The 14,180-nt window shown below is 51.5% G+C and overlaps 1 protein-coding gene across 1 annotated transcript in view; it reads right to left on the bottom strand.

The window, feature by feature from the left end:
- Positions 1-843: 843 nt before the first annotated feature.
- Positions 844-14,180, bottom strand: part of LOC143338528 (transcription factor 7-like 1-B) — a 13,505-nt gene continuing 168 nt past the window's right edge. The window contains exons 1-12 of the mRNA XM_076758987.1: positions 14,033-14,180; positions 13,842-13,911; positions 12,931-13,067; positions 5,066-5,143; positions 3,472-3,589; positions 3,284-3,365; positions 3,114-3,188; positions 2,571-2,687; positions 2,260-2,425; positions 2,059-2,166; positions 1,856-1,904; positions 844-1,749 (exon numbers count right to left, since the gene is read on the bottom strand). The exon at positions 14,033-14,180 is cut by the window's right edge and continues 168 nt beyond it. Coding sequence (XP_076615102.1) covers positions 1,187-1,749; positions 1,856-1,904; positions 2,059-2,166; positions 2,260-2,425; positions 2,571-2,687; positions 3,114-3,188; positions 3,284-3,365; positions 3,472-3,589; positions 5,066-5,143; positions 12,931-13,067; positions 13,842-13,911; positions 14,033-14,180 — 1,711 coding nt within the window. The 3' untranslated portion in view covers positions 844-1,186. The remainder of the gene's footprint in view (positions 1,750-1,855; positions 1,905-2,058; positions 2,167-2,259; positions 2,426-2,570; positions 2,688-3,113; positions 3,189-3,283; positions 3,366-3,471; positions 3,590-5,065; positions 5,144-12,930; positions 13,068-13,841; positions 13,912-14,032) is intronic.

Here is a 14,180-nt window from a genome sequence, read left to right as displayed (position 1 = left end):
TTCAACCCTTTTTATTGGTGCTGTACCACAGGAAGTACATCTAAATCATGATAAATGGTGAGCCAGGTGACTTCACCTGAAAACACCTGTGAGGGTCTGTGGGCGTCAGTCTGTGACAGAGCATCTTATTTAATATGCTGATTATGTTTTATTGATCAAATCTAACTGCAGCTGTTCAATAACTGCAGTGAAGTAAAAAGTAGCATAAACTGGATATAAGTACAAGTACCTCAAACCAGTACCTCAGTACAGTATTGAGTAAATGTACTACACCTAGTATGACTGGAGGATTCTCAGAATCAGCTGCTGTCCAGCAGAGGGAGACACAGACTGGGACACGTCCCCCAGCCTGGCTCATCACCTGGCTCCCCTCACACAGGTGACGCGTGGCTGCAGGTATGAGCGGGGGGTGTTGAGCCCAGCAGCTTCCTGTCCTCCTCTGAGTCTCCTTTGGGATCTTTGAGGACGCGAACAGACGTCCTGGATTCAGTGCAGATGTGAATTTGGACCTTTTCGTCCTTTTCAGTCAAATCGTCTCCACTAAAGGTCTGAAGCTGAATTAGCTGTTAGCAGCTCATGCTAGCAGCTCATGCTAGCAGCTCATGCTAGCAGTGTCCCTGATCACTGAAGCTAAAACAGAAGTTTTATAGAGCAAACTTTCCCTCGTCTGAACTGAATGAATGGACGTGAATTCACGATGGACATCGGGGACAATCGTGTCCTCTGAAAGTGTACATCATGTTACCACCTTAAGAAAGAGCGTGAAGTCCCTCGCTGTGCTGGCAAGGAGGACAAACAGTGAGTGACTTCCTGCTGTTCCAGCTGGTCAAAGAGGCAGCCAATCAGAACTCAGTGAATATTTATTAACACAGAGGAGGAACCAGAGAACAGATTTACACGAGCAGGTGAGAGAAATGTGAGGAACAAACCCGGTGGCACACACCTCGCTTCAACCACAACAAGCAGATCATCATAGAAAGGACTAGAAAAAGTGACCGTTTGCAAAAAATACACCGTTTGAGTTGGAGATGCAGTCAAATATTGACCAATGACGTGTCCCGTTCATTCTAATAGAAAATGTGATGCATCTATAAAAAAGCTAAAAAGAAAGCGTATTTACAGCCGTAAAAAGGTCGAATCATGTCGAGCTTCTCTTTGATTTGACGGTTCAAAGGACCCCGCCTCCTCACAGCTGATTGGTTCTTCTGACTGAGAACGGTTGTGACTGCGTTAAGGCACTGTGGGAGCTCGCTGCTGATTGGAGAGCGGCGGTAGGAGGCGGGACGAGGAAGGGCTGAGAGAGCACAGGAGGAGGAGGGGGCGAACATCTGGAGGAGGGCATTCGGGGCGAGGAGGTGGGGGTGTCGCAGGAGGACGACGGCGTGGAGGGTCCTGGAGTGACGGCGGTCCGGCTCAGAGGGTGGGGGGTCCGGTGAGGTTTGGTGGTGAGGGACAGCGGCTGCAGCTGCTCGCCGTACGGGGACACGTGTCCGCCATAGGAGGAGTGCGTGTGCTCGGTATGCGTCGGGGCCGGAGCGGCGGGCGAGGCCAGCGCCGTGGTGGGCGTCGCCGGGGAGTCCAGCGAGGAGGCGGGGCTGGCCTGGGACAGGTGCGTGTGTGTCAGGTGTGAGATGGTGTGTGGCTGTGTCAGGTGTGAGCGGGGGTGTGTGTACGCAGTGTGTGTGTGAGGCGTCTCTTCGGGTGGGACGCGAGGTCTCTTCAGCTGGGGGGGGACGTCCTCTTCAGGAGCTGGAGACAAACACAAACAACAACATTAATCCTCTGGACGGATTTCTACGTCCTGCGAGTCCAACGCTGATCAGAGGCACCGTGACTGACAGCAGCATCGTCTCACCTTCACACTGAGCCTCGCTCTTCGTCCTCTTCCTCTTCTTCTTTTTCCCCTGAACACAGCAGACACTCAGATTTACATCAGCTGATGGACACCTCTCAGCGACGTCAATCACTTCATTCAAACAGGAAGTTTTCATGACAACGCCATAAAACGTGACGAGCGAGCAAAGACGCTCGTTCGCCGCCGTCAGCGTCTGTACTCACGTAGTTGTCTCTGGCCGACCAGCCGGGGTACAGCTTGGAGTGGAGGAGGCGCTCTTTGCGAGCCAGCTCATAATACTTGGCTTGTTCCTCTTTGGTCAACGAATGCCACTGAGGACGGGAAACAGACAAAAGACAGAATGAGCGACACCTTGACATCTTAAACGTCCCTCTTGGACTCTGTCACTGACACATGGCGCCTACCCTCTGGCCCAGTATCTGGTTGATGGTGGCGCTCTCCTTCACTTTGCACTGAGCGACCACTTTGGGCCGCTCCTCCCTCATGTACAGCATGAAGGCGTTGAGCGGCTTCTTGATGTGAGGCTTCTTCTCCTCGTCCTTCTCCTGCGGGACGTCGGGCATCGACCTCCTACAGGAGCAAACACAGAGCGAAAGTTAACGCCGCGTTGATGCGCCGAGACGAACATCAGAAGACAGGAGAGCGTCCATGCAGGCGTCTCTGAGGACAGACACAGGGCTCATCTCTGAGGACATTAAAAGACAGAGGTCGTTACCCTGGCTGGACGCTGCCTCCGGGCTCCTGCTTCACCGCGGCGGGGGCGCCGGCCGGGTGGGGGACGGACGACTGGGGGGTCGGCACCAAACGTGGAGAGAAGCTCCCCGACACCAGACTGACAAACACACAGCAGACGCTCAGCTTAACGGCACAGAACACTGAAAATAACTGACTGATCGACACAATCAGTCAGTCAGTCAGTCAGTCAGTCAATCAATCAATTAATCAGTCAGTCAGTCAGTCAGTCAGTCAGTCAGTCAATCAATCAGTCAGTCAGTCAGTCAGTCAGTCAGTCAGTCAATTAATTAATCAGTCAGTCAGTCAGTCAGTCAGTCAGTCAGTCAGTCAATCAATCAGTCAATCAATCAGTCAGTCAGTCAATTAATCAGTCAGTCAGTCAGTCAATCAATCAATCAGTCAATCAATCAATTAATCAGTCAGTCAGTCAATTAGTGAATCAATCAGTCAGTCAATCAGTCAATCAATCAATCAGTGGGACTCAACATTTTCTGTCTGATCAGCCTTTAAAAACAACACTGACCTTGACATGGAGGCGTTCATGGCGAGAGCGGCGGGCGAGAAGCCGCCGGCGATGGGATACATGGACTGTCCCTGCCTGCAGATAAGATAAGACAAACACACAGCATCAGAGGTGTGTGTGTGTGTGTGTGTGTGTGTGTGTGTGTGTGTGTGTGTGTGTGCGTTACTCACAGCCAGCCCAGAGGGTGTGTGATCTGAGCCATTCCTCCAGGAGAGACGGGGTAGCACGCCGCATGGGGGGTCCTTGACATACCTGCTCACAGGTGAGACAGTCAGTGAAGCAGCAAATCAAAGTGGAGTCTGTCTGATTAGTGTTTGAAAGGATTTGACTGGAGGACAGGTGAGGCCGCGACGTGTACCTGCATCAGGAGAGAAGCCAGGAGACGCCCGCTGAGGGGAGAAGGCCTCTGGGCTGTAGGACAGCAACGGGTGGAGGTGGGTCATGTGAGGGTGCTGCACCACCGGCACAGTGTTAGACTGGAGACAGACAGACAGACAGACAGACAGACAGACAGACAGACAGACAGACAGACAGGTGAGTGCTGAAGAGGCAGTGATGTCATCTGTCCACCAGGTGTCAGGATTTCAACCTCTACTACAATGACAGAGAGGACTATGACACACACATGCAGTTTGCTGGAGCCCAGCAACCTGTTTTAATGTCCTGCCCCATCCACACTGTGATTGGTCGATTCACAGCAAGTGACTTTATGAATGTTTGCTTTCATCAACAGTCAGGTGACACAGCTCCTCAACAGCCAATCCAAACCTTGCTCTTCTTCACCATTTTCTGTCTTCAGCTGGAAAAACTGGACTAACAGTTAAACTGAGCTCACCGGTGTCACTGGTGACACCGGTGTCACTGGGCACACTGGTGTCACTGAGCTAACTGTGCGTCACTGGGCTCACTGGTGTCACTGGGCTCACTGAGCTAACTGGGTGTCACTGAGCTAACTGGGCATCACTGGTGTCACTGGGCTCACTGAGCTAACTGGGCGTCACTGGGCGTCACTGGGCGTCACTGGGCGGCTCTCTGCTGCCTTCAGACTTCAGATTGTCTGGTCTCGGCTGTGAAGGTGACGTGTTCTCGCCTCGGCCCACTGGGGGTCAGTGTGAGTTCACTGCTTCACAGAGCGACTGGACTGCTGGTTAAATTCACTGTTTATCTTCCTGACTGATGAAGTACACACATGAAGTACACACATGAAGTACATTTTGCTGGTACTACTTTTAAGACTTTGCGGAGACTGAATCCTCTCAAACGCCCTCTGGGACGACAGAAAGCAGGTTTCTCTTGGTGTCGTTTTAGGAATGATGTCGTGCAGGAAGTCGACTCATCTGGTCTCTTGTTTGTTTGTTACGGCGGTGAAACGGATCTCGCCATCTACCTTCAGCCTCGCGGCGGTGGAGCTTCGACTCCCAGCCCGAACCCGTCAGACTGGGACCCGTTCCAGCTCCTTCAGTTCCTCAGTTGACATGTTTTGATTCAGATAAGCGCTGGGCTTCGCTGAACTTCATCACGGACGACAGAACGCCATCCTGACAGACGCCTCCTGACCCCTGACGTGAAGAAATGGACGGCGGTGAATGTTATCAGTCCGTGATTTCCCATCAGGCGCCGACTTCCTGCAACATTTCTACTTCCTTGAAAACGTTCAGATCTTCAGCGGCGGCATCAGTGAGTCGGTGTAAATACAAACTCCACCTTTCTCACACCTGCAGTGAGGCACACCTGCCCGGACCAGCAGAAACTGTTTTCTGTCACATTTCAACAGGAAGTTCATCATATTTAAGGACGTGAATTCATTGTTTTATGAGCCTTTGAACAGAAGTGTGTCAGCTTCCTCACAACAAACGACTGAACACAGATGATGCAAACAACAGACTCCGATCGATGACATGTGGGACCCTTGTCAACCTTTGTGTGTGTGTGTGTGTGTGTGTGTGTCTCACCAGGTGTGTCGCAGCAGCAGAGTCTCTGATAGCAGGTCTTCCTGGGACATCGAGCAGAGGCCACTGAAACGGCAGGTACTGAGGAGAGAGAGCAAGCAAGAGTCAGCCATGACACCCACACACACACACACACACACACACACACACACAAACCAACAATCATCTTCAACACAGTCTGAGTGTTTTTCTAAGATTCTGAGACACTGAGAAGTAGAAAGGACGAGGACTGTCTGTCTGTCCGTCTTAACACAGTCAGATGGACGTGACTGTCACATCAGTGTCAGTGATGGGGACAAAACCCAGAGTGTATAAATACCTAATCTTTGTACTTAAGAACAGTACTTGAGTACAGGTACTGAGCTGCTGTACGTTTCACCGCTACAACATGCAGAGCACCGTGCAGGTGAACGCCGCTCGCTCCATTCTCTGACAGACCGCGTTCACCTGCTGCAGCTTAAGGACGGCTGTGACCGGACGGACTCGACCTGCCAGGCTGACTCAGGCTAACGCAGGCTAACACAGGCTAACGCAGGCTAACACAGGCTGACTCAGGCTAACGCAGACTGACACAGGCTAACGCAGGCTGACTCAGGCTAACGCAGGCTAACGCAGACTGACACAGGCTAACACAGGCTGACTCAGGCTGACGCAGGCTGACACAGGCTGACTCAGGCTAACACAGGCTAACACAGGCTGACAGAGGCTGACTCAGGCTAACGCAGGCTAACTCAGGCTGACGCAGGCTAACGCAGACGAACGCAGACTGACACAGACGAACGCAGGCTGACACAGGCTAACTCAGGCTGACTCAGGCTAACGCAGGCTAACACAGGCTGACTCAGGCTAACGCAGGCTAACACAGGCTAACGCAGACTGACGCAGACGGACGCAGACTGACACAGATGAACGCAGGCTAACGCAGGCTAACGCAGGCTGACGCAGACTGACACAGATGAACGCAGGCTAACGCAGACTGAAGCAGACTGACACAGATGAACGCAGGCTAACGCAGGCTGACGCAGACTGACACAGATGAATGCAGGCTAACGCAGGCTGACGCAGACTGAAGCAGACTGACACAGATGAACGCAGGCTAACACAGACGAACGCAGGCTAACGCAGACTGACACAGACGGACGCAGACTGACAGATGAACGCAGGCTGACGCAGACTGACGCAGACGGACGCAGACTGACACAGATGAACGCAGGCTAACGCAGGCTGACGCAGACTGAAGCAGACTGACGCAGACGAACACAGGCTAACGCAGACTGACACAGACGGACGCAGACTGACGCAGGTTAACGCAGGCTGACACAGGCGAACGCAGGCTGACACAGACGGACGCAGACTGACGCAGGCTAACGCAGGCTAACGCAGGCTGACACAGGCGAACGCAGGCTGACACAGGCGAACGCAGGCTGACAGCTAACAGGGATGAGAGGTGGCGGTCCACAGCTGCAGACTCTTCTGGCTGAGCTATGTGAAGCTACATGAAGTCCTCAAAATGTGACGTTTCAGTCTTCAGCTGCTGAGCTGAACTGTCCTCAAACAGGATGTCATTTCCCAGACAAGCATCAGGAGGAAACTGGTGAAACATGTGAGCATCAGGATGTGCAGGCGATCGCGAGCTTTGATAACAGGAGAGATAACACTTCAACGTCGTTCACCTCCCACACGTTTACCTTCTTTGTGCCGCAGCTTTGACATCGTTCCAATTTTATGGATTCTGATTCTGCTCATTGATTCTGGTTCAGTTCAGATTCCAACATATTTATTAAAAAAAGAATAGAAGAAGGAACCACACACACGCCACACGCACACGCGTGCGCGCACACACACTGAAGGTCAAACAGAAATCATAGGGAATACGTTAAGTTTGATTGTTTTGCTCAGTTAGACAGCGCGTGTGTGTGCCTGTGTGTGTGTGTGTAGCTCTGGATCTTGAGACAAAGAACAATCCAGAAAGTGTGCCTTCACCCTGCCCCCCATTCCCCACACATAAACACGCCACCAGCCTCCAAACGACAGGGGTCCCACTGTTAGCCGAGCCGTCTGAAACTGGGGGACCCCGAGCCCCCAGCCCCCCCCAGACCAGACTCAGCCTTTGGTGCTCATTCAACTGTGAGTGACGTCAACAGACTCCAACCGTGACCTTTGACCCTGAGGAAGGGGAGCTAGAGGAAGACAGTGGCTCTGACGTCTCCTCCTGACTACCAGGCCACGGCGTTCATCTTCATCCATTATTAGCACGCTGCTGCTGATGATGATGATGACATCCGTCCTGACTCAGCGTCTCTCTGCTCATTGGACAGAAGCGTCCAGGTACGAGGCAGCATGGAGCTCTCACTCCATTGGATAACCGGTCTGCTGATGTGACCTCAGGAAACCAAGTCCCTCAGATCAGGTTCCACAGGAAACAGGACAACACCAGTTTTTCTAGTTTTGACTTGGAGGACGGAGGCTGTCGTCTTCTGGACAGACTGTTGGACTCTGAGCGATGGACTCTGAGCGTACACAGTCATCTGATTCCTCCTGCCTGACCGCATTCTGCAAGAACGACTGATTGAACTATTTTCATGACACAAAAAGCTGCTTCCTGGTGTTTCCTGACCATGAAATGAGGAGCACTTGGTTACTGTGAGCGAGAGGATTCATCGATGGTGCCGCAGTGAACCTCCCCTGTGTGAGTGTACACGGCCGGTTAAAAACCTGCTTTACGTGGACCACAAATCTGCTTTCTCCAAATGGAAATCAGGTTTGCGTGATTCTCTAAAACCTGATTACAACAAACAGGTTTCTACACACAGCGTTGAAGAAATCAGGTGAGTGCTGGAAGCTGCACGTGACTCAGAGGTAAAGCTCGCCGTCACTCACAGAAACACGCCGTGTGAATCCATCTGACGCTCCTTAAAAGACTGAAGTTGCACCGTCAACGTCCACATCACTGAAACATCCACACTTCCTGCCGTTCTTCGTCTTCTTCTACAGAAGGTCCACAGGAGACCGTTCAGAACACATGAACCCACCGGCTGCTGATTAATGAGCTCAGTCACGTTAAAGGAAACCACATCTCGCTTCATCTCCCTCAGACTCTGCAGCTCTTCACACTTCATCTGAACAAACATCTGCACACGACCCCAAAACTGCTGCTCAGACCCACTGACATACTGACTAACCTAAACCTGGATCCAACCTAACCCTTAAAACCAGGTCTGGACCCTCAAACAGCCCTCTGAAGGTCCTGGACAAAACCTCCTCACTGTCCAACAACGTCCTCACTCCGCCTCTTCCTTCTTCTTCTTCTTCTTCTTCTTCTTCTCACGCCGTGCTTCTGCTGCAAACACACAGTGAGTCCACAGAGCAGCCGTCCCCCATCCAGAGGCCCGAGGAAGCTCAGGCTGAGAGCGCTAACTGGATCCAGCTGTTGGAAATACCAGGAAAACCAACGCACGCACGCACGCACGCACGCACGCACGCACGCACGCACGCACACACACACACAGAGTGCCTGGAGGGGAGGGTTATTAGGCTGACTGCTGTTTACTGCCACACACACACACACACACACACACACATGCTGAAGACAAAGAGCTGAAGATGGAGTCGACACAGAACATCATGAAAATGATCTTTAGAGTCCTTGAAGTCAGAAGCAGGTTTCTGGACAATCCAGGTCCTCGCCCCCTCTGAGTGCAGGTCCTCGCCCCCTCTGAGTCCAGGTCCTCGCCCCCTCTGAGTCCAGGTCCTCGTCCCCTCTGAATCCAGGTCTGCTCATTAATCCAGAGGATCATTAGTGGATCATCCAGTGGACCTGATCCAGACTCAGATTCACAGACTAAAACTGATCCACAGCTTCTGTTTCCAAACTCACCGCTTATTAAACACAGAGTTCAGAGGTTTGGTCGACTTTCAAACGACTCAATTATCATCTGAAAGTCAAAATCATCAAATCAAAACGTCTCTCAGCTGAACGGGTGAATTTATGGAGGAGCTGAAGTCAGTTTGAAGCTTGTTTAAAAATAACTGAAGGACTGAAAATCTGCATAATGTGTTGATGGTTGCGAGGTCAGACGGACAGAAGGTCTACTCTGATACGACCTGAATAAAGCCTCCTAGAACCAAAGTGACTATGTGCCTTCCTCAAAACCCGTTTTGGGGGAACTGGAGTGACAACGATCACTGTGAAACCAGGTATTAAACAGGCCCCACCGCCAATAGCTTGTATCTAACAAGCTTGGGTCCGTTATGTCTTCTAGCAGGCCCTCAATACTGGACCAGCTTCAAAAACAGGGTCCATAAACGCTGTGATGTTTGACCAGAACGTCTCCGGGACGCCGACGTCTTTCAGGACTCATGGACCGATGCTGAAACGGTGCCGCACGGCGTGAAGCGCTGCTGTCCGAGCAGCTTTCAGGTCTGGTTATCAATGGTTTGAAGTGCTGCTTTTAGACTAATCAGCTAGTTTAAGTTTAGACCTCAGTTTAACCGTCAGGGAAACCAGTCGTCACTGAAACAAGCCAGAATCTGTTCTCACTGGACAGAACGATGAGATTGGTTTCATACTGATGGACGTCGTCCACACAGGTCTCCACACTGTCTCTCTGTCTGTCTGACTGTCTCTCTGTCTGTCTGTCTGTCTGACTGTCTCTCTGTCTGTCTGTCCGTCTGTCCGTCCGTCCGTCTCTCTCTCTGTCTGTCTGTCTGTCTGTCTGACTGTCTCTCTGTCCGTCCGTCTGTCTGTCTGTCCGTCCGTCCGTCTCTCTCTCTCTCTCTCTGTCTGTCTGACTGTCTCTCTGTCCGTCCGACTCTCTGTCTGTCTCTCTCTCTCTCTCTGTCTGTCTGCCTGCCTGTCTGTCTGTCTGTCTGTCCGTCCGTCTGTCTCTCTGTCTCTCTCTCTCTCTGTCAGTCCGTCTGTCTGTCCGTCCGTCTCTCTGTCTGTCTGTCTGTCTGCCTGCCTGTCTCTCTCTCTCTCTCTCTCTCTGTCAGTCCGTCTGTCTGTCCGTCCGTCTGTCTCTCTGTCTCTCTCTCTCTCTGTCAGTCCGTCTGTCTGTCCGTCCGTCTCTCTGTCTGTCTCTCTCTCTGTCTGTCTGTCTGTCTGTCTGTCTGTCTCTTCTCGCAGCTCGATGGTGCTGAAGTGACTTTGGTCTTTTATTGAAAGCAGAAACTCTGAATGTCTTCACTCACGGTTCATCACTTCCTGCAGCTCCAAGACCAAAACAGACACTTTTCACAGACGTCCCGCTGACACACAAACATGTCTGATGGGCTGGAAGCAGACCTGTGCGGCGTGTGTGTGCGCGTGTGTGTGTTCACGTTTGCATGTGTACAGCAGTGTGTCAGTGTGAGGCTGTTGTGTCAGACAGGTCATCCTCTTGGTATTTTAAGACTCTGGAGACAATGTCGAGTAAACAGAGGAATTGTGGGATTGTTCAGTCTGCAGAGAGAGACCGACTTTAACTAAACACAAACACACACACACACACACACAGCTGGCCAGCTCTGTCAACATCAACCTTTTCCACAGGGTGAGTATAAACCTGCCCTCTCCAGCACGATCAACACTCACACAGCAGGTAGCTTATCTCTCCTCAGTCCTTCTGCTGTTCACTGCTGCTCAGGTGTGACGCTGCTCTGAAGGTGTGTGTGTATGCGTGTGCATGGCCGACGTGAAAAGTCAGCTAACCTCTGCGCCGGCCCGGTCTCATTCGTCCTCGTAGGCTGACGAGGACGAATGGTGGTGATTATTGATAAGTTGGGACTTAAGGAAGAGAGAATTAACGTGTGTGTTAATGAATGTGTGTCTGTCTTTGCGTTTTTCAAAGGAAGACAAACGTCACACAGAGTCCACAGCAGAGACAGAGGCGAGGAGCAGACTGCAAGGAGGTGGGGGAGGTTTGGAGAGGAGGACGCAGTCAGCAGACAGGTTGTCGACATGCTGGCTCCTGCTTCCTGTCTGCCTCCATGAGGACAGTAAACAGCCTGTGTTATGGCTCAGGTAGCGTCCAGCTAACGATAGCTTGTTTACCTTTGCTTGCCTTCAGACTGGCGGATGCATCTCCTCCTCCTCCTCCTCCTCCTCCTCTGTCTCTCATACACACACCTCACGCTCTGACTGAGGAGGCCGAGGAGTACACAAGGGCTCCATTGTGCAGAGAAATGTGAAGGAGGACCAGAGAGAGAAAGAGGACGGACGACTGTGTTGTCTCAAGGCAACGAACGATCAGTCAGTCACAGACGGGGGGGGGGCAGTGTGTTAGGTATAATGAGGTGTAACGATCCCCCCGTAGAGCCACACATTAGGACCATTCAGACTCTGCTAACACAACAATGGGCCACTAACACGGGGGAGGGCATTACAAAGCTGAGGAATGCAGGTGTTTGTGTGGGTGGCTCTGTGTGTGTGTGTGTGTGTGTGTGTGTTTAGCCTGCATGTGTGTCTGCGCTAAATCCACACAGCACTTTCAAAACACACCGAGACAGAGAAGAGTTCACAAATCTGTGTCACTCTCAAACAGAAGGCTAGAAAAGCCAGAAGTAGAACATTCTGAGCCTGGAAATACTGGAGTCTCACACACACACACACACACACACACACACACACACACACACACACACACACACACACACACTGCCCTGGTGGTGTGCATGTTTTTACTCCACAGAGGAATCTGTTGTTTTCTCGTTACGTCCCTTCAGCCTTGTGTTTGAGGTCGTTCCTTCCTAACTGTCCTCTCAGATAATATTTGGCTTAAAATTCCTTACTGTGCCAACGAGGCAATTTTTAGATTAGTGGCCCTGAGCTCTGCTGTATTAAACCATTACCCAGTATCCCTTTAATCCAAGCTGAGCTCCCATAAAGCTTTAGGACGACGAAATTGGGCAACAAACTGTCAATCGTGCCGTGCGGCAGCAGCCATGATGAGAGCTCATTCCTACTGCAGGCAGACTGTGTCCAGGCCTGTCGAACCCCGTACCATCACAAACCTCCTTATCACAACACGCTGCAGGCAGCGCACACACACTCGCACTCGCACACGCACACACACACACACACACACACACCAAATCAAATGCAAGATGCAAGTACACAAAAGGAGCTTTCAGGACACTGGTGAGTCAATGGTATCCAGGTCTCAATTTGCAAAACAATATGGCCACAAAGCGAAGCAGCTCGAACCTGTTGCATGTGTTCTGGGCGAGTCCGGGTTTAAGTTACGCCTGCGAACGAGTTAATCTGCATGACGTCAGCGTCTCATAAACTTCACCAGGCAAACACCGCACAGCCAACAGGAGACAGCTGGATGTTTATAATCAACTAAATCTTTTTTCGGTCTGATTTCTGGATTATTCATTTGGTCTACAAAAAGTCAGAAAATGGTAAATATGCTGATCGAACTGTGTTCAGCCCTGAGAAATAAGACTGTCCATCGGCCTGACGCCAGCTCCTCTTTCCTCTGTTTTACATTTTTTTGTATTGCTGTATTTCTCTGCATTATCGCCCCTTGTCTGCTGTCTGTGGGTTAAGTCAGCGCTGAGGAACGTTAAACCAGCTCATCCTTCCTCCCACCGTCCGTCTCTCTCGCTGCCAACGAGGCAGAAAAGTGATGAACTGATCACATTGGTTTCAGCTCCGTCACTCGATTTGCTCACGAAGATGAAGCATCGTTAACAAATAACGACATGCGCCGCCTGGATGTGTGTGCTCCTTTTGAGTCACTGGACGTCCTCAGCGGGTGGTGCATTAAACAGTGATCAATAAAGACAGAGGAAACCACGGGAGCAGCAAACCTGGTGCAACCAGACCAGCTGCCCCCCCGACGCTCCGCTGCTGTGTGTGTGTGTGTGCGTGTGTGTGGTCTTACCGTCCTGGCACTTGGTGTGAGGGCTCCGTTGGTGAGGTAGGGACCGCAGAGGTTCCCGAGGTCCGGGATCATGAAGAAGGGATATCCAACGTACGGAGAGGGCTGGAAGAGGCCTCCATCCTGACGCCTCCTCAGCGCTGAGAAACAAGTTCAACATCTTTTTCAGTTTGTGCAAACAGCTGATCGTCTCCTCAGAGCATCAGCGGACTTATTTTCAACGAGCTGAGACTTAAAACACGAGACATGAACCTGCGCTACGAACTGACGTGGTGGACGGGGGGTGAACTGTGTTTGGTGCTTGAGAGGGTGCCCACCTGATGACCCTGTGAACTGTTTCATTCATGTTCAAGGGTCACGATTGAGGAAGCGTTCCCCATACCACCGGGCTAAATAATGTGTGAGACCAGTGGAACCAGTTCTACAGCGATGGTGGGACACGGCATTCACATGAAGATGCCCATCAAGCCAGTTGGGCCACTGTGGTTTAATCTGAGCAGAGATGTGATGGAGATAAGAGCGCGTGCTCTTTGTCTGGCCGAGAAGTGGATTAAAGCAGCTTCGGCTGCTGGTTCAGAAGCTAATGAGATGTGAACAAACAGTGTCTTTATCTCACAGTGAGTGAGAGAAGGCAAACAGCAGAGGAAGAAGTGTCCTATTCACCAGTGAGACAATGAGAAATACAAGTAATGTGGACGCAGCTGAAGCTCATGTGCGCAGAAGAAAGCAAACAAAGTGGAAAATAACTCCGCAGTGTGACCTGATCCTGATATGAATGAGTGAAGCTGAAACACACGTCAAAACCTGCACGAGCCAAGCGTAAATCCACCTTAACACTGAACTCAGAGCAGCCTTTAACTCTGCTGTTGACTCTTAAAGGACTCCCACAAAAAGGTGTTCCGCGGGGTCATTACCTTCCTCAAACAGCTGACTGTGCCTGGCCCTGCTCTCCTGATCCGGATTGGGCTTGGGGCGTCTGTCTGCCTGCACACAAACACACAGACAGGCAGGTAAACAAAGCAGGACGAGCTCCGCGGAGAGACAGAAGCCAGCAGGGTCCACCAAACCACTAGTCGCTCCACATCCCGGGTCCCGGTTCACTCACCTCCGAGTCCGAGCTGCTGTTGGTCTCGGACTCGTTGACCAGAGAGGACTTGACATCGTCCAGGTCCCGTTCAGCCGACACGTTCCTCTTCTCCTCCTGCTCCCCCTCGTCTTTAAACGCAATCAGTTCATCGTTTGCTCCCAAGTCG

Source organism: Chaetodon auriga, chromosome 19 (assembly GCF_051107435.1).
Source record: "Chaetodon auriga isolate fChaAug3 chromosome 19, fChaAug3.hap1, whole genome shotgun sequence".
Classification (NCBI taxonomy): Eukaryota; Metazoa; Chordata; class Actinopteri; order Chaetodontiformes; family Chaetodontidae; genus Chaetodon; species Chaetodon auriga.
Note: the sequence above shows the minus strand (reverse complement) of the source record. Positions and strands in the feature narration are given on the sequence as shown.